Source organism: Schistocerca cancellata, chromosome 8, assembly GCF_023864275.1.
Source record: "Schistocerca cancellata isolate TAMUIC-IGC-003103 chromosome 8, iqSchCanc2.1, whole genome shotgun sequence".
NCBI lineage: Eukaryota > Metazoa > Arthropoda > Insecta > Orthoptera > Acrididae > Schistocerca > Schistocerca cancellata.
The window spans coordinates 261015486-261040634 of record NC_064633.1 but is presented as its reverse complement, the minus strand read 5'-3'; the positions used below and the strand labels follow the sequence as shown (position 1 = coordinate 261040634).

General features: G+C 43.2%; 1 protein-coding gene across 3 annotated transcripts in view; it reads left to right on the top strand.

Moving 5' to 3' along the window:
* The window catches only part of LOC126095043 (uncharacterized), a 62983-nt gene extending 38071 nt beyond the window's left edge, over window positions 1-24912 (top strand). For 2 of the 3 annotated variants that reach the window (XM_049909715.1, XM_049909717.1), the window contains exons 3-4: window positions 23340-23556; window positions 23630-24912. In XM_049909715.1, the coding sequence (XP_049765672.1) occupies window positions 23340-23556; window positions 23630-23806 (394 nt within the window). In that variant the 3' untranslated portion in view covers window positions 23807-24912. The remainder of the gene's footprint in view (window positions 1-23339; window positions 23557-23629) is intronic. The other variant, XM_049909716.1, reaches the window with a different exon arrangement.
* The last annotated feature ends 237 nt before the right edge of the window (window positions 24913-25149 follow it).

The following is a 25149-nucleotide window of genomic DNA, read 5'->3' as shown; positions in this document are numbered from 1 at the left end:
ATGGGGCACTCCCTCTTCTCCATTACCTGCTGAAGTTCTTGCTCTGGCAGCTTACCGTATTTACTCGAATCTAAACCACACCTGAAATTTGAGACTCGAAATTCAAGGAGAGAGAAAAGTTTTAGGCCGCACCTCCAAATCGAAACAAAGTTGGTCCATTGTAATATGAGACACAATTTAGGTCGAATGAATGACGGTACAGCTACAGTAGTTTGGTTCGAGTCTTGAGCTTAGCAATTAAGCTTTACCAGGTAGCCATTGCTACGTGTCAGGCTCTCCGTCCGTATTTATACGGGTCCCTTCCTTTTTCACGTGCTTCTTCTGGTTTGAATCGATTGCTTATTTTGCTTTGATTTGATAAGTCCCGTTTTCTTTGTTATAGGTGTTCACACCACTCTAAGCTGAAAATGCATTACTGTACTGTGTCATGCATTGTTTGTCGCATTCTGATAATGAGTGTTTACGGCCTGTCACCGCTCGCAGCATGGCTTGCTTTTGTGCGCGCTGCCGCCGCTTACAATTTAAAAAGAGAGAGAGAGAGAGAGAGAGAGAGAGAGAGAGAGAGAGAGAGAGGAATCGTCTTATTAGCAAAACAATGGCAAGTGACTGCTATTTGGTGTTACTTACACTGCTTCTTTCTTTGATAATGATCAACAGGAACCAAATAATAGACTGCGTATGACAGAACATGTTTGAACGAGAGTTAGGCGAAAATTTTTCTCCGTTTGAAAATCTTTGTGGCCGCTTCTTTAGTACATCAAATTCTGTACAGAAATTAGTCATCTTAGATTTAAAAGTCTAGTCAGTTGCCGTGCTTCATTTCTGACTGTATCACTATTAGGCATAAGAATAATACGAATATAAACATGACACGATACGTATATTCTTCTGCGTTTGCTGTTGTCTCACTCTAGTTTCGTAGTTTATTAGGCAGACAGGATTTAAATGAGATAGCAGCAAACACGAAAGAATACATGGCAAAATGTTTATATTCGTATTATTCTTGTGGTGAAGAGAATAGTGCATGTGATTCACAATTCATCAGGTTCCTGTTAGCAACCATCTCTTCTCACAGGTAGGAAAAAATTCAGATCGTAGAGTTGGCCGCATTGTCAAACATCCCAAACAGTCTTGCCAGTCGGATTTTCGTAGTACATTGAAATTCTGCTACATTCGAAGATGAACAATTCGGAATTTGTATTTACTTCGTTGGATAATGTATGAAAATGGTCGAAACTCGGGGCGGAGAAAAAAAGCTCGTCTTCCACCCTTTTTTTAAAATGTATTTATTGACGCAGAGGTTTTGGCGCCAGTGCCTACAAAGCATGCCTGTGTAGCGCTACATATATTCGACGGCAGCAGTTAGTTGTGGCGGCACCTACCAACATTTTTCAGAACTTCCGCTTGCTTTGCACTCGATTCTAAGCCGCAGGCGGTTTTTTGGATTACAAAAACAGGAAAAAAAGTGTGGCTTAGATTCGAGTAAATATGGTAACTTTACGTTTCCTGACACTTTCCCGATGGGTGTGAACCCTTCACCACCTTGGCCTCGTGCGGCAACTCATGTACACCTGTGCCTTGATTAGCTTCCTAAAGCTACTACTCCTGCCACACCCTATTGCTGTACGTTTCATGACCTTTGCACAGAACTTTGCGATAGTATCTGATGGCTCTCGGACTGACTGTGGTGTCAGGGGTGCCTTCATCATTGGCACAAATTTTTATCAGTATCAGCTTCTGGAACACTGCTTAGTGTTTATAGCAGAGCTCTTCACCCTGCACAAGGCCACGCAGTACATCTGGCGACACAGGCTTTCCATTTGCATCAATTGCTGTGGCTCTCTCGTTGCCCATCAGAGCCTCTGTGTGCTGTACACTGTCCATCCCTTAGTGCAACGGGTACAGGAAAGCAGTCACTTGCTCACTCTTGATGGAGTCACTGTGATGTTTAGGTGGGTTCCAGGTCACATCAGTCTGATGGGAAACGAGACTGCTGATGTTGTTGTCGAGGATGCAGTCCTCATACCTCGACCTGCTAGTTCTTCCACCCCCTCTGATGATCTGTTTCACCTCCTCTCAGCAGGCAGTGTCACTTTGGCATCACCACTGGTCCTCCCTTCATGGGAACAAGCTCCAAGGAATTGAGGCTCTCCCATTGGTTTGGACGACCTCCTCTTGGCCCTCTCGCTGCAAGGAGATCGTATTAGATAGGTTGCATATTGGGCACTGTCTTTTTAGCCATCACCATTTGTTAAGTGGTGCTCCCCCTGCATTATGTGTTCATTGCCCTGAACATCTGAATGTTTACCATTTCTTGGCAAAATGCCCTTTTTTTAGCCATTTATGTTTTCATTTATGTTCGCTATCTGAATTACTGGCAGTTTTAACGAATGATGCGCGGGCTGTCGACCACATTTTACTTTTTATCTGTCATAGCAATATGGTGAAGGAAATTTAATCTTTAGTTCAGGACCTCTATTTCTCTACGGTGTATTTTATGGTCCCATCTCTAAGTCCCTGTCTTTAGCTGCCTTTCCTTCTGTCAGTTGGGCACAATGAGTAGGCCTAGTCTTTTTTAGCTCCTATCTTCTCTGTGTGTCCTACAGTTCTGACTTGGACACACATGACCCTATCTGTTTTTGTGCCCTAAAACAAAACAAACCATTTAATACTCCATTTTTCCAATATTTGATATAAATGTAACTTTTTTAAGAACTGAGAAAATGGGCCATAAGTTAACTGGTTTGTAGTTGGTAAAGCACATTGGATCTTCATTTTGTGTTGTTGTAAGACTGTTGTTTTTTTATCTGAAAAGATATTATTAGATGAACATGAATTAAGTGGGTAGTGAAGTGGTATGGCCATTTCATTTGTGATTAACTTTAAAATTTTGATAGCCCATTTGATTGGGGAGTTTTATATAACAAATTTCTTTATAACTTTCTGTCTCCTGCTCTGCTATAGGATACAAAGAACATGAATTAGTGATGGGGTCTTCCTCATTTTTAAGCAGGTGCAGGGCTTGCAGAGGATCATTTGTTATTTTGTGTCAGTGTCTGCATAGGTTGGTAAAATATTTGTTTAAAGTACTACTAACTACTGTGGAAACTATTATTTTTTTGTTTACTTTGATCTTTAGACATATGCTATTACTGCCTGAAGATTTTCCTGTTTCTTTGTCAGTTATCTCCCATGTGCTCCTGACATTGTTCAGTAACAGAGCAGTTATGTTACCCACAAATTTTGCAGCTTTTAGTGTTCTATTGTAAGCCTTCATGTAAGCTTTGTAACATTCATCGAAATGGTCAGTTAATGTGCAGGAAATTAAATGATGATTCCATAGCATAGGGCTGGGTACTGGCTCAGTGGCAAGAAGATAAAAAAATGTTTTGATGTTTCACAATGAGTTATGTTTAGATGGTGTTTTTATCCAGAAATGAGTTCTGTACTTAGTGTGATAGTATGCTCGGATTTTTTAAATTAGTATCCACTTGGCAGCTTCCACTGTGCTTGCCAGTTGGTTTCAGTAACCCACTTTTCGCTGGTTATATGACTTGCCACAAAGCATAGCCAGCATTCAGCGTGTGGTGTACAACTGGTGCTCGTTACAAAGATTTTGACACAAAGATATAACATACTGTTTTTTGTTAGCATATGATACAGTCAGTGTCTGGACAAAACTTCGATCAGAACCGATTTTAGCTTGAATGCCCAAAAATAAAACAAATTAAAGTTACAATATTCGCAGAGAATTGCAGATATTTATATGAACATAAACTTTACATTAACATGGTCTGGAATATTAGTGAAACCAGATTCTGTCTGTTGTCCGTAAATGATTCATGTATGAACATGCTTTCCTACAGTATTCTCTTCATTTCCATTATATAGCACTTTTGTATATTTCGTATGGCATCCATCTTTCCTCTTTTTATTTTTTAGAACCTTGCATTAGTTGTCTAACAATTCCTGATTTGTCATTTTGTACTTTCTTTCTGATTTCACTTTTTAGATCTCTGGATTCCCATTTTGCTGCTTCTTTTACAGCCTTTTTTAAAATCTTCTTACACCCCTACCATCAATAACGAGTTCCATGTTTTACAGTGAATTCAATTCTTTGTTGTAATCAATTAAGTTCTCCTGCTAGGCATTCTATTTCTTCTGTTGTTCCATTAAACAGGATAAGAGTGTCGTTAACAAAGCATTTGTAATAAAGCAACTAATCTCACAGGGATTTTGAGATCTAAGAGTGTTATTTTCAAGATTGTTACTTTGTATGTCCGCTAGCAAGTCTGCAAGACAAGACAGAAAAGGTTTGGAAACTGGTTTTGGAATAAACACTTACTACAATAAATCAACTGGTTGCTGTTACCTGTATTTATAGTATTTAACTTTGTTGAAAATTGAGGTACAGAAAGTTTCATTGTAGTTACAAAGTTTTATAAGAGACTTTCATATATTTTTTAACATTTTCATGTAAAATTAACTTCTTATTCTGCCATAATTACCACTTTTCTGATGAAAATATTTGATGTTTCTCATGTGGTGAAATATTGTATTTCTTCTAAAAAATTCCATTGGTATACCACGCTTCATACATTATCTGCACATGCTCAGCAATCATTCATTACACATTGCTGTGCGCAGCTTGTTTTTACCATGAACATTATTTTTACATGAAAACTCATTGTTCCTTATAACATTGATGCACCAAGCATTTGTGTATATTTACTGGATATCATTAACTTTGCAAATTACAGAGTCTAATTATAAAAAAAAGAAAGCTACATAACAAAATCCAAAAATTCCAACTGTTTTCTGAAACCTGTATGGCAGTGCTAAAAAGCTTCGTAGATAAGCTATAAGTTGAGAAATGGCTCATGTATTGGGTGTGTTCATCCACTCGCCCAAGGACCTCAGTCCTCTTTTTCAACATACAGTGCTTTATCAAATTACTTTCACGGTATTGTATCTTCCATCTCATCTTCATCTAATTCCTTTTCCTTACCTACAATATTGTCTTCATTTCCTGTTCATAGCTTTTTTGTATATTTCTTCCACCTTTCAGCCTTATTTATTTAATTGGATAGATAAAAAAATCTACTCACCAAACGGTGGTGGAACACACACGAAAGACAGTTGTAATTGCCAAGCTTTCAGAGCCAGTGGCTCCTTCCTCGGGCAGGAGAGTTGAAGGGGAAGGAAGGGACTGAAGAGGACTAGGAAAAAGGTGTAGATTGTGGTAAAGTCACCCAGGACCTCAGGTCACAGGAGACTTAACGTAGGAATGAGAAGGAAAGACTGAGTGTTGGGGACTACATCGGAAGAGATTTGAAAATCTGAGAGCTTAAAGGGGGAAGACAGGGTGACATGCAGACAAAAATTACTGCTTAAACATAAAGCATGAGTTCATAAGAGTGAAAAGCTGTAACAGAGGTGGGTGAAAAGCTGTAATAGAGGTGGGAGGGGTGGTGGTGGAAAAATAGATGGGAAAGACAGTGAAAGATGTAGAAAACTAAAATGGAATGAAGCAAAGAGTAGTTACAGTGAAGAAATGCTGAGATGGAAGAAATTAACGTAAATTAAAGCCAAGGGGATGGTGAGAATCAAGGGCATGTTGTAGTGCTAGTTCCCATCTGTGTTCTGTAAAACTGGTGCCTGGGGGTGATGTGTGTGGTGAAACAGCTGCAGAGGTCACAGATCTTATGTTGTAAAGCATGCTCTGCAATAGGATATTAAGAGTTGGCATTATACACCCTTTGCCTATGCCCATTCATCCTAACTGATAATTTGGTGGTAGTCATGTCACTGTAGAAGGCTGAACAGTGTTTACACACCAGCTGGCAAATGATGTGTTGTTTCGCAGGTGGCCCTTTGTTTGGTAGTATATGTTTTGCCAATTACAGGGCTGTTAAAGGTGGTGGTATGAGGGTGCATAGGGCAAGTCTTTCAGTGAGGACAGTCACGGGGGTGGGAGCCATAGGGTAGTGAAATTGGTGCAGAAGGAGCGTAGGGTCTGACAAGAATATTGCAGAGAATGGAAAGGTGAGGCAAGCTGTTCAAAGTGTGGTGGGCAAAGTTTCAGATAGAATGGATCTCATTTCGGGGCATGATTTTAGGAAGTCTTGGTCTTGTCAAAGTAGCTGATTAACACATTCCAGACCAGGATAATACGGAGTCGCCAATGGTGCGCTCCGAAGTTGTTATTTGGAGGGTTTAGCAGTACCAGGATTGGATGTGTTGGCCCTGGAAAACTGCTTTTCAACTAGGCTGGTGGGATACTTTCGTGCAGTGAAGGCTGAAGTGAGAATGGTGGTGTATTGCTCCAAAGAGTCTGCATCCAAGCAGATATGTTTGCCTCGGATGCCAAGACTGTGTGGGAGGGAATGTTTGACACGGGAAGGACAGTAACTGTCAAAATGTAAGTACTGTTGTTTGTTGGTAGCTTTAACGTGGACGGAAGGTTGTTGCTGGCCTTCAGTGAGGATGAGATAACCATCAAGGAAAGTGACTTGGGATTCAGAACAGGACCATGTGAAATTTAATGGGGAGAAGGTATTCAGAGATTCCAGGAATTTTAGCAAGTCAGCCTCATCATGAGCCCCCTCCCCCGCAGGGGGCTCACCACTCTTTGGTGGGTTCGTGCTTGGCTCCCACAGGGGCCCCCATCTTTGCAGCATTTTCTCCCTTCCGTGCTGTATATCTATCCTCTTGCTATTATTGTTGCCTCTCCCTTGGGAACATGTCCAGGATGTTACTGGGAATGTTCTGCATTGTCTGTCACTGACATAAGAACAATCTCACCAATGTTTTTTGCTCTCTTTTCTTTTCTTTTCTTTTCTTTTCTTTTTCTTTTCTTTTCTTTTCTTTTCTTTTCTTCCTCCTCTCATTCCTCCACTTCGACGTTTGAGGTTCCTCTTTTTCTTCTTCCTCCCTGAGTGCTCCTGAAGGCTGGCCCATGCGTCTGACACATAAGAGGTGACAAGGTAACGCATAATTCCCAGCCTCGGATAGACAGGTAGGGTTCGCATGTACCCCTGGTACAGGCTAGGCCCAGGGAGGGGTGATTGCCTGCACTGCAATCTTCCCAAATTGCCAACTGGTCCGTCTGTCAGGTGTTCGGGAGGTGTGACCTGAGGTCTGAACTATCACCTAACTTGGGTGCACCCGCTTGTGAAGGGGTCCCCCAGTTGGGAGGAGCTCACCATTGGAAATGCTGGCAATCATGGGGGATTTTCTTGCAATGAGCCAATCATCTTCACAATCAGCGTCTACGAAACATAAATGTAATGATGCTAACGATTCAGAGATTCATCCCCCTGCACCCTGGTTCCTCGTGGTCTCACGTACTGAAGACGGTCAGTCCTTCACCATGGGAAGTCTGTTTATTATTTAGAAAGGTGTTGATGCAATTGCCAATCCTGTGAAATCCTGCTCTCATTTATGGAATGGCACTTTGCTTTTGAAGACTACTTTTGATTCTCAAGCACAACAACTGCTTGCGCCTCACTTATCCACGACTACCGCGTTCGTTTCAAGGCCCATAGAACTTCGAATTCTTCCCATGGTGTTACTTACACTAGGCTGCTTGACGGTCTAACCGAGGCTGAAATCTTATCTTACCTCTCTGTCATTGGCGTCCATCAGGTGATGAAAAAGATAGATTCCTCCGTAGTGCCCACCTGCAATCTTTTTCTCACGTTTGGTAGTGTTACTTCCGTTCAAGATTAAAGCAGGCTTTGAAATTATCACAATCCAGCCATACATTCCAAACCCGATGCACAGCTACCAGTGTCGTCGCTTCAACCACACTAGAATATCTTGTTGACACCCAGCCAAATGTTTAAACTGTGGCAGGGATGTGCACGATGACGATTGTCTGCCTCCTTCTCCTGCCATGCCCCCTCCTCTCGGGATTGTCCCATGTAACTTGATGAGCGGGCTGTCCAGGAGATCCGGATAAAGGAAAAGGTGCCTTACCCAGTCTCTTGCAAGTTATTGGGTAGTCACAAACCCTGATACTTCCATCTGGCACCTTTAGTTCTGTTCTTGTTACCCTTCGCTGCATGAAGGACATGGCCATGCAGATATGTGACCTCAAATTCAGCTCTGAGGTTGTGAACTCACCCAATACCAAGTTAGCATCGTCCAGCAGTGCAACAAGCCATCAGACTCTTGCCTCAAGGGGCGAAGCCACCAGCTGCACAACCGGTAGGCCTGAAAGGTCACAAGGAGTACGCCCATGAAGGCTTCCTCCGCCCCTCCAGCCAAATGACACCTGAGTCTTTCTCTAACCGGACAAGCTCGAAGAAGGCCACCAAAGGCAAACGGACTTCTCCTTCGCTAACTTGAAGATCCTCTTCGACAGTGTTGCCGCATGATACCTTAGCCTAGCCGGCCTCAGTGTCGGCAGTACGAAACACCAATCATTTTTCATCGTTGGACTCCACAGACTGACCGCACAAGCAAGCTGATGCTTCTGTGGACTCCGTTGAGCAGGATCCTCCTGCTTCTGTGCCCTGTAGCAGTGACTCTTCTTCTGGAAACAAAATTGCGCCTTCACAACCACTTTGAGCTTTCACATTTCTTCCCAGTTCGTTTTAGCCTTCCCAATGAGGTCGGCATTCCATCTCATGGGGGTGTCATGCTGCTCACACAGGATGACATTCATAGTCAACCCATCTCCCTGACTACCCATCTTCAAGCTGTTGCAGTTCGACTTTTCCTTCCCCACCTGACTTTTTCCCTCTCTACCAGTTATGTCACTCCGTCATTCAGTGTCACTAGGGCAGACTTAATTCAACTTAATGGGCAGCTACGTCCCCCCCATTTCTGCTACTCGGTGACTTTAATGCACATCATTCCCCTTTGGGGTTTTCCCAGAAACTCTTGGCTGATCTTCTTAATCAACTCAACCTTTTCTGCCTTAGCACTGGAGCACCCACTTTCCTTACCGACTCCTCGCACACCTATTCACATTTGGACCTATCCTTCTGCACTGCCCAGCTTGCCCATCGTCTTGAGTGGTCCATTCTTTCTGATGCCTACACGAGCGACCATTTTCCACATGCTGACTCTTATTCCACCTGCGTACACACCCAAATGGCAGCTTACTAAGGCTGTCTGATGGCTTTACTTCTCCCTGGCGACCTTCAAAGAATGAGATTTCTCCAGTTGTAATGACCAGGTGTAATATATCACAAACTTTATCCTTACCGCTGCAGAACATTCCATTCCTCGCACTTCGTCTGTACCACGCCGTGTCCCAGTCACTTGGTGGACTGAGGCATGCTGCGACGCAATTCGCACTCTCATGCTCTCTGTGCTTTTAACCACCATCCTACGATGGCAAATGGCATTCATTAGAAACAGATGCATGCAAAGTGTTGTCATGTTCTTCGGGATAGCAAACAAGCTAGCTTGGTTTCATTCGCTAATTCTTTTAACAGTTCCACCCCTTCCTCTGTTGTGTGGGCCAATTTATGATGGTTCTCAGGGACCAAGATCCATTCGCCAATTTCCAGCCTTGACAGTAGCAGAAGATATCATCGTAGACCCTATTGCTGTCTCCGACACATTGGGCCGCCGTTTTGTGGAAGTTTCGAGCTCTTCTCACTATCACCCTGCCTTTCCTCATCGTAAACGAGTAGAGGAGGCCCGGGTGATACCCTTCTCTTCTCAGAATCTTGAGTGCTACAATGCCTCCTTTACTATAAGGAAACTAGACCATGCTCTCAGTAGATCTCGATCCTCCTTCCCAGGGCCAGACATTGTCCACATTCAGATGTTGCAACACCTTTCTCTTGCGGGCAAGCTCTTTCTACGTAGTACACACAACTGTATCTGGGCAGAGGGACATTTCCTGGACTTTGGCGTGAAGCCACTGTCATACTCATACCTAAACTCGGTAAGGAGAAAAACCTTCCTTCTAGCTACTGCCCCATCTCTCTCACCAGCTGTGTGTGCAAGGTGATGGATCATATGATTCATGCTCCGACTGGTATGGTGGCTCAAGTCTCGCAGTTTACTAATAAATGCATAATGTGGATTTTGAGCGTGGCGTTCTGCAGTTGATCATCTTGTTACTTTGTCCAACCATGTCATGAGTGGTTTTCTGTGGAAATCCCAGACTGTGACCATGTTTTTCGGTTTGAAGTAGGCCTATGACATCTGCTTGAGAACTGCTATCGTCTGTACTCTTTAGATGTGGGGCTTCCATGGCCGCCTGCCCTGTTTCCTTCAGGAATTTTTAAAAGACAGAGTTTTCAAGGTGTGTGTGTGTGTGTGTGTGTGTGTGTGTGTGTGTGTGTGTGTGTGTGTGTGTGTGTGTGTGGGTTCTGCCTTGTGCCTCAGCATTCCGTCCTGAGCGTCGTCCTCTTTGCTATTGCCATTAACCTGATATTAGCCTGTCTCCCACCGGGCATATCCGGCTCCTTTTTTGTTGACAATTTTGCCGTCTATTGCTGTTCTCCGCAGATGTCACACTGAACAGTGTCGTCAGCAATGTCTTGATCGTCTTTCCCCTTGGAGCATTGACAATCTTTCATTTTTCCACTGACAAAACTGTCTGTATGAATGTCTGACTGTGCAAATGGTTTCTCCCACCATCTCTACATCTTGGGCATGTTGCCCTTCCATTCGTTGAAACTACGAAATTCCTGTGGCTCTGCTCAATAGGATACTCTCTTTGTCCTCCCATGTGTCTACCTGTAAGCCTGCTGTACACTGTTCTTGAATGTCCTATGTGTCCTCAATGGTGCTTCCTGGGGTGCCGATCGAAACACACTCCTCCATTTGCACTGGTCCCTTGTTCATTCAAAACTTGACTATGGGTCCTTTGTTTATGCGTCTGCACATCCATCCCTCTTACGCCGTCTAAACACTATCCACCATTGTGGTAACCGTTTGGCCAGTGGCACCTTTTACACTAGCCCGATTGAGAATCTGTATGCTGAAGCTGCTGAACTACCACTGTCCTATCGCCGTGACTTTCTCCTCAGCAGGTATGCATGCTGTATGTCTGCCATGCATGGCCACCCATCTTATGCCTTCTTCTTCGATAATTCCTTTGATCACCAGTATGGGGCGTGTCCTTCTTTGTTACCTCCTGGAGTCCGCTTTCGGCACTTGTTATGGCAACTTAACTTCATGCTACCTGCAACTTTCCTGGTGGATCTGAACCCTTCACAACCTTGGCTTCTTGAACTGGCCCATGTTAACCTTGGCCTTCATTCACTTCCTAAGGACATAATTCCAGCCACACTCTGCTGCCTTCAGTTTCACAACCTTTGCATGGAACTTCGTAATAATACCTTTGTGTACACTGATGGCTCATGGGCAGACTGTGGGGTCAGGTGTGCCTTCGTCATTGGTGCCTGTGTCTTTCGCTATCAACTTCGGCACACTGCTCAGTATTTACAGCTGAGCTCTTCGCCCTGTATCAGGGCATGGGGGTACATGGGGGGACACAGTTTTTTCCATTGTGTCCTCTGCTCAGACTCATTCATCACCCTTTAAAGTCTATGTACGCTGTACACGCCCATCCCTTAGTGTAACGGATCCAGGAAAACTGTCACTTGCTCACTCTTGGTGGGGTCACTGTGCTGTTTATGTGGGTTCCTGGTCATGTAAGTCTGCCAGGAAACGAGGTTGCTGACGCTGCTGCCAAGGCTGCAGTCCTTGTACCGCAGCCCGCTAGTTCCTATATTCCCTCCAATGATATCTGTGTTGCTGTCTGTCAGGAGGTGGTATCTCTTTGGCATCGCCAATGGTCCTCCCTTCATGGGAATAAGCTCTGGTTCATTAAGCCTCTCCCAGCGGCTTGGCCCTCTCGCCGGGAGGAGGTCACTTTTACTAGGTTGCATTTTGGGCACCGCCTTCTTAGCCATCGTCACTTGATAAGTGGCGCTACCCTACCACTTTGTCCACATTGCACCCAAGTTTTAACTGTCAGCCAGTTCCTGACGGAATGCCCATTTTTTAACTGTTTATGTTCCTGCTCGTGTTTGCCATCTGAGTTATTGGCAATTTTAGCAAATGTCATGCAGGATGTTAACTGCGTTTTACTTTTTATCCGACAAAGAAACATGGCTAAGGCCATTTAATTTTTAGTTTTGGACCTCCATTTCTGTAAGGTGTCTCTTTTAGCCCTTTCTCCACGCCCGTTTTTAGCTGTCTTCTCTTTTGGCAATTGGGATTGACCTATAGTCGTCGTTTAACTCCTCTCTGCCTTCCTGTTGTATAGTCTTGACTGGGACTGGGACTGTTATGACCCCAGATGTTTTTGTGCTCTAAAGCAAAACAAAACAAACAATTTACAGCCCTAAACCTACATTTGATCATGTAGCTTTGGTGAAGGACCTACTTTCCTTCTCATGTAATATCCATTAGAAATACCACTTTGCAACCCGATCCCAAAACCTTTCTAACAGCGAACCTGACATTGAACCCTGTATTTAACAGTTCAGACCACAATCCCAACTTCATCCACAACTACCACCTCAAAATTATTCTTTCGAAGAATCGCTCACATCCAGCATTGCTTCACAACCCTTCCTCAGGTCCCTACAACCTGTCTTCTGCAGAACTCCAGGCACTATGTTCCCTAAAATCTGATGACTCCATCATTATCCTCCCAGCAGACAAAGGATCTACCACTATAGTACGTGATCAAAAGGGGTATGTGAGTGAAGGTCTATGCCACTACATACAGTGTCTGCCATAAAGATCCCATCCCTGTGGTTAAAACTGACCTGCAGTCCCTCCTTTTAAAACCTCAGGCCCCTCACAAGGACCAACACTTCAATCCGTAAAACATCTCACCCCACCCAAACCACGCACCCCCATCTTTTACCTTCTTGCTAAGATCTACAAACCCATTAATACTGGTCGTCCCATAGTTGCTGGTTTCAAAGCACCCACCGAACATGTATTTGCCTTAGTTGATCAACAAACACACAACTCATAGTACAAAGAATCCTCCCCTGCATCAAAGATACCAACTGTTTCCTAGATCATCTGAAATCTGTGGCCGTCCCACTCCCACCACACACCTTGCTTGTCACTATTGATGCCAACTCCCTCTATACCAACATCCCCCAAGTACATAGTATGTCTACTGCTGAACATTTCCTCAGTCACTATCCACATGATTTCAAACCTATAACAACCTTTGTACTCACGTTAATCAACTTTATACTTACCAACAACTACTTTACCTTCGAGTGGCAGACATACAAGCAGGTCAGAGTTACGGCAGTGGGAACCAGGATGGCTCCTTCCTATGCCATCCTTTTCATGGGTCACTTGGAGGGGGCTTTCCTGGGATTCATAAGCCTTCAGACCCTGGTTTGGTTTAGATACATTGATAACATATGTACCATATGGGCTCATGGTGAGGCTGACCTGCTAAAATTCCTGGAATCTCTGAATATCTCCCAATTAAATTTAACATGGTCCTATTCCGAATCCCATACCGCTTTCCTTGATGTTGCTCTCATCTTCACCGAAGGCCAGCAACACACTTCCGTTCACATTAAACCTATCAACAAACAACAGTACTTACATTTTGACAGTTGTCGTCCTTTCCATATCAAACGTTCCCTCCCATAGAGCCTTGGCATTTGAGGCAAATGTATTTGTTTGGATGCAGACTCGTGACAGCAGTAAATCACTATTGTCACTTCAGACTTCACTGCACATAGTTACACCACCAGCCTACTTAAAAAGCGTATTTCCTGGGCCATCACATCCAATCCTGGTACTGCAAATCCCTCCAAAAAAACTTTGGAGCACACCACTGATGACTCAGTGTTATCCTGGTCTGGAATGCGTCAATCAGCTACTTCGACAAGGCCATGACTTAGTAAAATCTTCCTCTGAAATGAGATCCATTCTATCTGAAATTTGCTCATCACAGCTAGAATAGCTTTCTGTCGCCCTTCCCAATCTCCGCAGTATTCTTGTCAGACCCTATGCTCCTCCTGCACCCATCCCTTACCCTATGGCTCCTAGCCCTATGGACTTCCCCACTGCAAGTCTTACCCTGTGCACCCTCCCACCACAACCGATAACAGCCCTGTAAGTGGCAAAACATATAATATGAAAGGGAAAGCCACCTGCGAAGTGGCACGTCATATACCAGCTGTTATGTAAATACTGTTCATCCTTCTATATCGGCATGACTACCACCAAAATATCAGTTAGGCTGAATGGGTATAGGCAGAGGGTGTATACTGGCAACTCTCATTATCCTGTTGCAGAGCATGTTCTACAACATAACATTTGTGACCTCCGCAGCTGTTTCACCACACATTGTCTGGATTCTTCCCCAGACACTAGTTTCTCAGAACTCCGCAGGTGGGATATAACACTACAACATGTCCTTGGTTCTCACCACCCACCTGGCCTTAATTTACGTTAATTTCTTCTGTCTCAACATTTCTTCACTGTTCAACTACTTGCTTCACTCTGTTTTAGTTTTCTACCTCTTTCATTGTCTTTCCCGTCTATTTTTCACTGCCCCCTCCCACCTCTGTTATGTACAATGCACTTAGCTTTTCACTCTTATTAACTCGTGCATGATGTTTTAGCAATAATCTCTGTCTGCATATTACCTTGTCTTCCACATTTAAGCTCACAGGTTTTCAAATCTCGTCTGATGCAGTCCCCAACAATCAATCTTTCCTCCTCATCCCATACAGTAATACTCCCCTGACCCGCAGTTCTGGGTGACTTTTCTGAAATCTACCCCCTTTCCTAGACCTCTCCAGCCCTTCCCCTTCCCCTTCAACCCTTCTGTCTCAAGGAGCGGCAAGTGGCTCTGAAAGCTAGGCAAATACAACCGTCTTTTATGTGTGCCTTCTGCTGCCACTTGGTGAGTAGATTTTTGATCTATCCAATTAAATAATTTTGTCAATAACTGATAGTTCTTGTTATATTATTTAAGCCTTTTTTGTGTCATACTGGGTTGCCATCTGACTTCTTTATGTTCACATTTGTCTTTATTTTTCATATAGATGGCATACATCTTTCCTCTTGATAGTTTTTAAAACCTTGTGGAACTGTGCTCTCCTTCCCCTGGCGCATCGCGAGAGGGGGGTCACGGTGCTTAGCATGTGATTGCTGGCGGCTTTCAGAGAGAGAGGACGTACTAGTGTACAGGCAGTTCGTCTGAGGTGGCCCCCCATGGATGGCCGCATTGGTTGCTAGTATGTGCCGGTTGTTTGCTATTTATTTTGCTGCCCGCAAGATTGCCTCCTGGTAGAGCGATGCTCGCCATAGGACAGTTTGAATCTGCCTGTGGTCGCCTATGTGTGTTCACCATGAAAGGTATATTGTCAACTTGATCTGCAAGCTCACATCTTGTGGATTCATGTCGTGGCTTTCTTGTAGTGTTTCCCGAATTTTCCTGTTGTTGTTAACGTGTACCATTGAGTGTTCAATCAGTGTATAGTTGAAAATACTGTTATTAGCAATTTTTTTATAGCCACTAGTAGTTGTACTCTGTATTTGTGACTTGATTGATTACGTAGTTTGAGTTTTTTAAAATAGAAATATATGTTGCGGTTAAGTCCCTTTTATGTGCCTGGTGAGTAAGTATTACTGTTGTTAGTAGCACCTGCTACTTGTTGCTTCAACGATTATCCTGTTGTAGTCCCTTATGTATGTCTGTTATTATTTAAAAGGTTGGGTTTGATTGTATAGTGACCATAATTTTGGTAAATCCTTTTATATACATTTTTCCGACTTAAGGTTTGGGAAGACAAGAAACGTCAGTATTTGTGATAATTGCAGGGCCGACATTGGTTTCCGATGTTCCCGCACCCATCCGTGATCTTGTACCCTGTATCTTTGGCGCATATTTGGGTTGAGAGAGTTGCCTATTCTGATGCACGCCACTCACTATTTCTGTCGGAGCCTGTATTGCTTGATCCCCCGGAACTTGGCCTAACCCTCCCACTCAGATTCCTACTTAATGATAAATCCAGACTTGAGTAGGACCATAGCAAACATAGCAGAGCCTGGTTGTTTCTGGGTTACGAGCGGAGCATGTCAGGTATCATACGAACATGGCTACTAGGAGCTGTCCAGAGTTATCATACTTAAAAAATGGCCATCTGCGTTATGAGCTTGCTATTTGTCACCAGTCAACTCCGGGGACCGTAACAGAGTTAGTAAATAGATTGCGGGCTACATTACATGAACCAATTTTTATTTCTCCTGATGTCCTGGGAAAGGTTGACCAAGCTATACCTGTGATTGAGCAGGCTTATGACCAGCTCGAGCAGAACTTGACTTTCTTGGAGAGTACTCAAGTCACTCCAGAACAAAGGGCAATAATTCTGGTCCAACTTTTGTCACTGGCAGGCCTGATCAGGTGCTGTTAGCTCCGTGCAAACCGATAAACAATCCAAGTTAGAGATAGGAGAGTTAGCTAGTAGAATTACTTAGTTAAAAGCCAAAGCCAGCACCATTGGGATAGAGGAAGAATTTGAAGTTATGCATAACCAAACACTCCAGCCAGGCAGTCCCCAACAGCAAGGTGCTGGCGTACCGGAGGGAGAGGTGACTGTGCGGTTTGCCGAACACAGTCGTGCATTTGCGCCATTGACAGTATTGGCCAAATTCAACATTTTCTCTGGTTGTTTGTGCATCTCCAGTTGCATGCTGAGGTGTTAGGGGTGCCGGAAGCTATCATTTTGCGTTGGTTGTGTCCCCTCAGTGTGGGGACCCTGTCTGGGATCTCCTTGGAAGTACTGTGAGAACGACCTACCCTCGCCTACCTCCAATGGACTATTATTACATCTAAGCCTTCACCTCGTGCCCGCAATGAATCGGAGTGCCGTGGTATTATTGGCACGTTCAGGGACCATCTGAACTGTTAGTACAATATATCGGCCGAGTTCGTACTGTTGAACGCCTTAAGTATGGAGGTAGCCGAACAGCTAGTGTGGAGGTTATTCTGCAGGGAATGAGACCTAAAGATCAATCAGGGGCACAGTTCGCACAGTTATCTGAGTTGGCTACCTCTATAAAGACCCTTAGGGTTGGTGATGAGCAGAGAGGCCTTAGTAGCACTGCGACCAGGGCACCTGAATTTTCGTCTGAGCTAGCACAATTGCCTCAACAGTTGTTAACTGACTGGTGTTTCAGGTGTGGATCTGACACCCATATCGTCAGGAGTTGCCCCGAGCAGCGTGGGGCCAAAAGAGGTCAAGGACGCCAGAGGAAATAGGGGGGGGGGGGGGGGCTATCGTTTTAGGTTACCGAATGCCTGTGCTCATGTCGGAACAACTAATTCCTCGAAACTTCCCATTGTCTGTGCTCTACTCAATCAGGAGCCCGTTTGCTCTCTCCCTGACTTAGGGAGCGCTGTGTCCCTGCTTGATCTGGACTGGTATCTTGAATTTTGTAGGATTTGTAAGTTGCCACACCCATCCCCCAGTTTTCAGAGGTGTTGAACAGTTAATGGACAGAGGCTGCCCCTGGCAGGAGAGGTATGGGTCAAGTTGTCTATGGCGGGTTTTTCCTGGCCGGTACAGTTACTCTTGGCGAGAAAACTTGCCATTACCCTGTTGCTCGGCTGCGATTTTATTCAGCACATTGGACTTATGCTTGAAGTCAACAGCAGGACCTTCTTCTTTAAATTTTGACATGACCAGAAAATGGAGTTTTGTTCCTGTGAGATTGGTCAGCGGCGTCCCTTGCTCATCAATGAGGTTACATCTGAGTTTCAGCATGGTCGCCTCCATAGGCCCCAAGCTCGAAAACTGTTTGAGGTGCTCCAATGTTATCGTGACGTTCTTACCAACAGATTGGTAGTAACCGATAGGCTAGAGTATAGAATTTGCTTGGTTGATGATGTCCCGGTGTGCCAAGCCCCCTATCAGTTATCCACTCCTAAAATGTGGATCCTCCGCCAGAAGGTCGACGATATGTTGCACAATGGGGTTATCAGACCATCTGCCTTATGCTTCCCCAGTGTTCTTAGTCCTAAAGGCTCAGGGAAGAGATTACCAGCTTGTTGCCAACTACCGGCAACTTAACCAGAAGGTGGTTCTGGAGTCCGTTCCCCTTCCTGACTTTCATAACTGCTTCACCTGGTTTGCTGGCACTAGGTATTTTACCGTCCTCGGCTTGAATCCGATTCCATTGGTGGAAGAATCCTAAAAGGCTACTGCATTTTGTACCAACTGGAATCTGTTAAATTCAAAAAGAGACCCATTCAGATTGTCGACTGGAGCCGCTGTTCTGCCTCGCCTGTTGGACAGTGTATGTGATGATATCAAGTATGAATTCCTTTATAATTATTTGGATGACGTAGTCATCTACAGTAAGACCTTTGACGAACATTTAAATCATTTGGAATCCGTTCTGGAGAGATTGTGGGGTGCTGGACTGACAGTTAAACCATCCAAGATCTCCTTGGCCAGAGAAAAATTTACTTCCTTAGGCATTTGGTTTCTCATGACGGAATCCGCATCAATCAGGAGAGGACCACCAGTCTTAGAAATTTTCCCCTACCCACCAGTAAGAAGGGTGTTGCAAGTTTCATCGGGATGGCCAATTATTTCAGGAAGTTTGTCCCGAATTTCACTCAGCAGGCTGCCCCATTTAACAATTTATGCAAGAAAGGGGGTGAGCTTTATTTGGGGAGAGCCAACAAGTCACCTTTGAAGCCCTGAACATTGCCCTCACCAACCCCCAGGTCCTGGCCATCCTTGACTTCAATCACTGATTTATTGTCCAGACTGACATGTCAAATACCGGCATTGCTGCCGTCCTCCTGCAGCAAATTGAAGGGGATACATGCTGTGTTGCCTTCGCCTCTAGGTGTCTGTTAGAGCTCGAATTGAAGTACTCCATGTACGAATGTGAAGCTCTCGCTGTTTTGTTCGCCCTCAAGAAGTTTAAATTCTATCTTGAGCGTAGGGAGTTCGACCTCGAGACGGATAAATAGGCATTAAGCTGGATATTAGCCAGCCCCAGAGGAGTCCTATGTCGGCGGTTCAGCAGGTCCAATCAGGATAGGATTTGCTTGCCCCTGATCCTTGTGCAGCCCACCTTTACGTACTTCCATACTTCCTACTAGGCAGACATTTAGAGGTGGCCAAAACAGTCACCAGAATGTGCCAGCAAGTCATGTGGCCCGCGATGTACAAGGATGTCCGTCGATTAGTTATGCAATGTGAGACCTGTAAAATTGGGGAAACCGGGAAATAACATTTGTCAGGGATTATTGCAGTCTGACCAACAGTTTACCCCCGTGAATAAGATATTCATTGATCACGTGGGACTCTTACCCAGGAACAAGAATGGGAACTGCTATATTTTGGTCATCGTGGATGCCTTTAGCCTCTTCACGTGGCTCCTCCCTAGCAGGGAGACTGCGATGTGCAGCACCATTAACCATCTTACTAAAGTTTTCACACTTTTTGCCCCCCCCCCCCCCCCCCCCCCCCCCCCCCCCCCTCTAAGACCCTGGTTAGCGACAATACACCCGGCTTTATTTTGAAAGGGTTTCGCAGGTTCTGCTTTAATAATGCCATCAAACATGTTACCACCACACGTTACTATCCCCAGCCTTCATTGGCTGAGTGTGTTAACCAGGACCTAAAGGCAGCCTTAATTATTCATGATGCCAATGTGCAGAACAAGTGGGATTCGTCATTGCTGTGCCTCAATCTTGCTTTTAACACTGCTCAGCATGAGACTTCCAGTGCGACTCCTGCCTCCCTAATGCTTGCTTATCCAATTAATACTCCCCTAGCCAATCTGTGGAATATCAAAGACTCATACCAGCAAATTTGGATCGACATCAAATTAAGTGCAATTATGAGAATGCTAGATGCAATATTAAGTGATCTCACCTCCGGCAAGCTCAGCACTCTTAACTGTTGTAGGGTCCCAGTCCGAATAAAGGTAGGGGATCGGGTTAAGTCACCTCCCCCCTCCCTGCACACCACACCACTTCATCTTAGGAGGAGGAGGAGGAGGAGGTTGAGCCGTGCTCTCCTTCCTCTGGTGCATTGCCAGAGGGGGTCACAGTGCTTAGCGTGCAATCGCTGGAGGAGATTGCCTCCTGGTAGAGCGATGCTCACAGTTGGACAGTTGGAATCTGCCTGTGGTCGCGTGTGTGTGTTCACCGTTCAATAGTATATTGTCAGCTTGATTTGTAAGTTCGCATCTGCCGATTCATGTCGTGGCTTTCGTGTAGTGTCCCCCGAATTTTCCTGTTGTTGTTAACGTGCACTGTTGAATGACAGTTTAACGGCAAGCAACAAGAGAGAAGCCTTTCGACTGAGTGACATTGAGTGTTCAATGAGCATACAGTTGAAATTACTGTTATAACCAAATACGTCATTGCTCTGTGATTATTGGGTGGTCCATTGATCGTGACCGGGTCAAATATGTCACGAAATAAGCGTCAAATGAAAAAACTACAAATAATGAAACATGTCTAGCTTGAAGGGGGAAACCAGATGGTGCTATGGTTGGTCCGCCAGATGGCGCTGCCATATGTCAGACGGATATCAACTGCACTTTAAAAAAATAGGAACCCCCATTTTTTATCACATATTCGTGTAGTACATAAAGAAATATGAATGTTCTAGTTGGGCCACTTTTTTTGCTTTGTGACTGATGATGCTGTAATAGTCACAAACATACGGCTGACAATTTTAGACGAACAGTTGGTAACAGGTAAGTTTTTAAATTAAAATACAGAACGTAGGTACGTTTGAACATTTCATTTCTGTTGTTCCAATGTGATACATGTACCTTTGTGGACTTATCATTTCTGAGAATGCATGCTGTTACAGCGTGATTACCTGTAAATACCACATTAATGCAATAAATGCTCAAAGTGATGTCCGTCAACCTCAATGCATTTGGCAGTATGTGTAACGACATTCCTCTCAACAGCGAGTAGTTCGTCTTCCATAATGTTCGCACATGCATTGACAATGTGCTGACGCATGTTGTCAGGCGTTGTTGGTGGATCACGATAGCAAATGTCCTTCAACTTTCCCCACAGAAAGAAATCCGGGGAAGTCAGATCCGGTGGATATGCGGGCCATGGTATAGTGCTTCGACGACCAATCCACCTGTCATGAAATACGCTATTCAATACCGCTTCAACTGCAAGCGAGTTGTGGGCTGGACATCCATCATGTTGGAAGTACATCGCCATTCTGTCATGCAGGAAACATCTTGTAGTAACATCGGTAGAACATTACGTAGGAAATCAACATACATTGCACCATTTAGATTGCCATCGATAAAATGGGAGCCAATTATCCTTCCTCCCATAATGCCGCACCATACATTAACCCGCCAAGGTCGCTTATGTTCAACTTGGTGCAGCCATCGTGGATTTTCCGTTGCCCAATAGTGCATATTATGCCGGTTTACGTTACCGTTGTTGGTGAATGATGCTTCATCGCTGAATAGAACGTGTGCAAAAAATCTGTCATCGTCCCGTAATTTCTCTTGTGCCCAGTGGCAGAACTGTACACGACGTTCAAAGTCATCGCCATGCAATTCCTGGAGCACAGAAATATGGTATGGGTGCAATCGATGTTGATGTAGCATTCTCAACATAGACGTTTTTGAAATTCCCGATTTGTCTGCTACTGATGTGCGGATCAGCCGCGACAGCAGCTAAAACACCTACTTGGGCATCATCATTTGTTGCAGGTCATGGTTGACATTTCACATGTGGGTGAACACTTCCTGTTTCCTTAAATAATGTAACTATCTGGCGAACGGTCCGGACACTTGGATAATGTCGTCCAGGATACCGAGCAGCATACATAGCACACGCCCTTTGGGCATTTTGATCAGAATAACCATATGTCAACACGATATCGATCTTTTCCGCAATTGGTAAACAGTCCATTTTAACACGGGTAATGTATCACGAAGCAAATACCATTCGCACTGACGGAATGTTACATGATACAATGTACTTATACATTTGTGACTATTACAGCGCCATCTATCACAAAGCTAAAAAAGTGGTCCAACTAAAACATTCATATTTCTTTACGTACTACAGGAATATGTAATAAAAAAATGGGGGTTCCTATTTAAAAAAACGCAGTTGATACCCATTTGACCTATGGCAGCGCCATGTTGTTTCCCCCTTAAAGCTAGACGAGTTTCGTTCTTTGTAGTTTTTTGTTTGATGCCCCTTTTATGTATTGTTTAAACTCCCTTATTTTTAATGTGTGTGTATGCTGGGTTGCAGCAGGTCTGGCGACGTAAGTATTACAGTTGTTGGTAACACCTGCTACTTGTTGCTTCAACGATTATTTTGTTGTAGTCCTTTATCTATGTCTGTTAACATTTAAAAGGTAAAGTAATTCTGGGTACTGATTATGTAGTGACCATAATCCTTTCATATATATTCTTCAGACTTAAGTTTTGGGAAGACAAGTAATGTCGGTATTTATAATCATCATCAGGGCCGACATTGGAAACCAATGTTCCTCACCCAATCGTGATCTTGTACCCTGTACGCTGGGTGCGTATTTGGGTTGAGTGAGTTGCCTATTCTGAGGCGCGCCTTTCCCTATCACTGTTGGAGCCTGTATTGCTCGCTCCCCCTGAACTCGGCTTAGCCCTCCCACTCCCATTCCTACTTAATGATAAATTCAGACTTGAGTAGGACCATATCACTTGCATTAGCTCTTTAACAGTTCCAAATAGGTATGTTATTTTGCACTTTCTTGTGATCCACCTTTCTGATTTTGCTGCTCTTTTGCTGCATTTTTATATCATCTTCTCTAATCGATCAAACTCAGTATATTGTGTGTCATCCAAGGATTTCTACCAGGTCCCAAGTTTCTGTGTAGTTTGTTCTCTGCTGGCTTCACTATTCCATGTCTCAAATTTACCCATTCAACTTCTGTTACATTCCTCCCAATTGGCCTTAGAGCTCAAAGTTTTGTTTCCTGAGTTCTGATAATAATAGCTTTTTTCTCTGTTATTACATTGTTATGGCAGCTCAGTTGATTATGCAAGCTTTGGAAACAGAGGTTTGTAGCTGTCAGTATCTTTGGCACCTGTATTCTTTTGTAGCCCTACATTCAGTTAAATACGCAGTTTAACTGGAGCCGTAATACGTTCTTGACTTTGGCAATACAAAGGCAGAAATAAATATTATTAATTTGTTCATTGGTTCTGTGTCTTTAAGTAGCATCATGTTACAGCTTCAGTACTTGATGGCTTTAGAGTTTTCATGCTAATGGAAAAGTATTCTTAATAGTTAATGTGACAGTTGTTTTGTGCATTGTATCACTAACATTCTCTATTGGTTGTTTTTGTTTTCCCAGAAGTCTGTATGAAACCTTATATTATATGTTTTGTGGTCTGCCTGGGAAGCAACTTAATAAAGAAACAGTGGAGTTCTTCAACAAAACAATAGATCAGTTGTCAAAACTTGTTATGACATCACCAATGGCAGAGAGATCTGATGTCTTGCGGAATGTAGCAAGAATTAATTACCCACCATCAGGTAGAGTTCGAAAGTATCCGGGTAAAAAACAAATGGTAAGAAACAATATCCAATTTCTATTTGGAAACATTGCAGTGTGTTATAAGTACTTATTCATGTTTTTCTCAGCAGGCATCACATGAACAGGAAGATTTTTTGCTAGAATTACAAGGCTACAATCCTTTAAGACTACCTCGTCATTACCTGTCATTCAATGACACGCTTGAAGAAACACCACCTCCTGAGAGTGGTGCTGAGGTGAAGATGGAGTCTGTGGAAATTCCTGCATGTTCTTTATTCAGTTAACAGTTTCGTTATGTATGTATAATCTTACTGTATGAATCCTCAAAGTGTATGTATGTAACATAAACTACTGTTTTCTCGTGTACCTCTCCACCTATTTTTTCAGTTTTATGTAATTCGGTACTACTAAACTATCATTATATAAAGTTATGTTTTGGAGAGATATTTTGTAAATAAATATTCTCATGTGTATGAGTATGTGTGTGTAATAGTGAACTTTTCTGTTGATCATATGTGAATTTGAATTGTCTTGTCTTGTAATACCTTCTGTTGGTGTACTCAGAAATGTAGTGTGTAGTTGCAGGAATGTATATTAACTGACACATTTCAATTAATTTCATTCCATTGATCATATTTTCAGTTCATTCTGTGGATACATTGTAGATAATGGTCATAATGTATATGTATCTACATGAGTAAGATCTACTGAATATTATAAAACTCTGCTATTGTGCTACAATTCATTCAAGACTAAAGTTTCAGCATAAGAAAGTAATGCTAAAGTTTGAAGGAGACTGTCTGAACAAGCATAACAACATTAATAATAATAATAAAAAAAATAATAATAACAATATGCTTTCTGTATTATATCAGATTGTGATTGTCTGACTACATCGTGTTGCATGAACAGTTTTTGTTGTTGAATTTGGGCAGTGACACAACAAAACATAATAAACATATTGTGTTGCTTGTCTGAGTCTGGCTCCAGAGATGACAAGAGTTACCAGAAAGAAATGCTACAGCACAGACCGTACAATCCAGTTTTTTTTTATTAAAAAGACTGCATTCTAGTTTCAGTGCATCCACTCTTCAAACACTGGTGCTTAACTATTCGTTACATGATGCAGTGAGTAGTAATTTTGTCCACTCTGGATTTATGAATGTAATCATTATTAACAACTATAGAACAAGTGTGGTAATGGACTGAAACCTTAATGACCTACGAATAAAAAAAAAGTTGGGTTTGCTACTTTGTAATATATGCTGTGTTGTGTTCACTTTATTTGTTGCATACAATGGTCAAAATTTTTGTTGTTACTGAATTTTTTAGCTTAATGCCTGTTCCCATTTCAAGTTGGACAATAAAACAAGAAGAAATTTAAGTATAATGATGCTGTCTTGTGCATTTTGTCTCCATGACTGGTAATTCTAAGTTACAATCGCATAAATTATAAACTTAACAAGTTACTACTGTCACTTCCATAATCATCCCCACTATTTCAGGTTCACTGAATGTGATCTAGACTGAGTTACCTAAAGCAGGCATTTCTCCATAAACTGCAGATGGAGCAAATTAATTGTAATAAACCAGGAAATAGTAGCTTTTTATGTTTTATGATAACTGT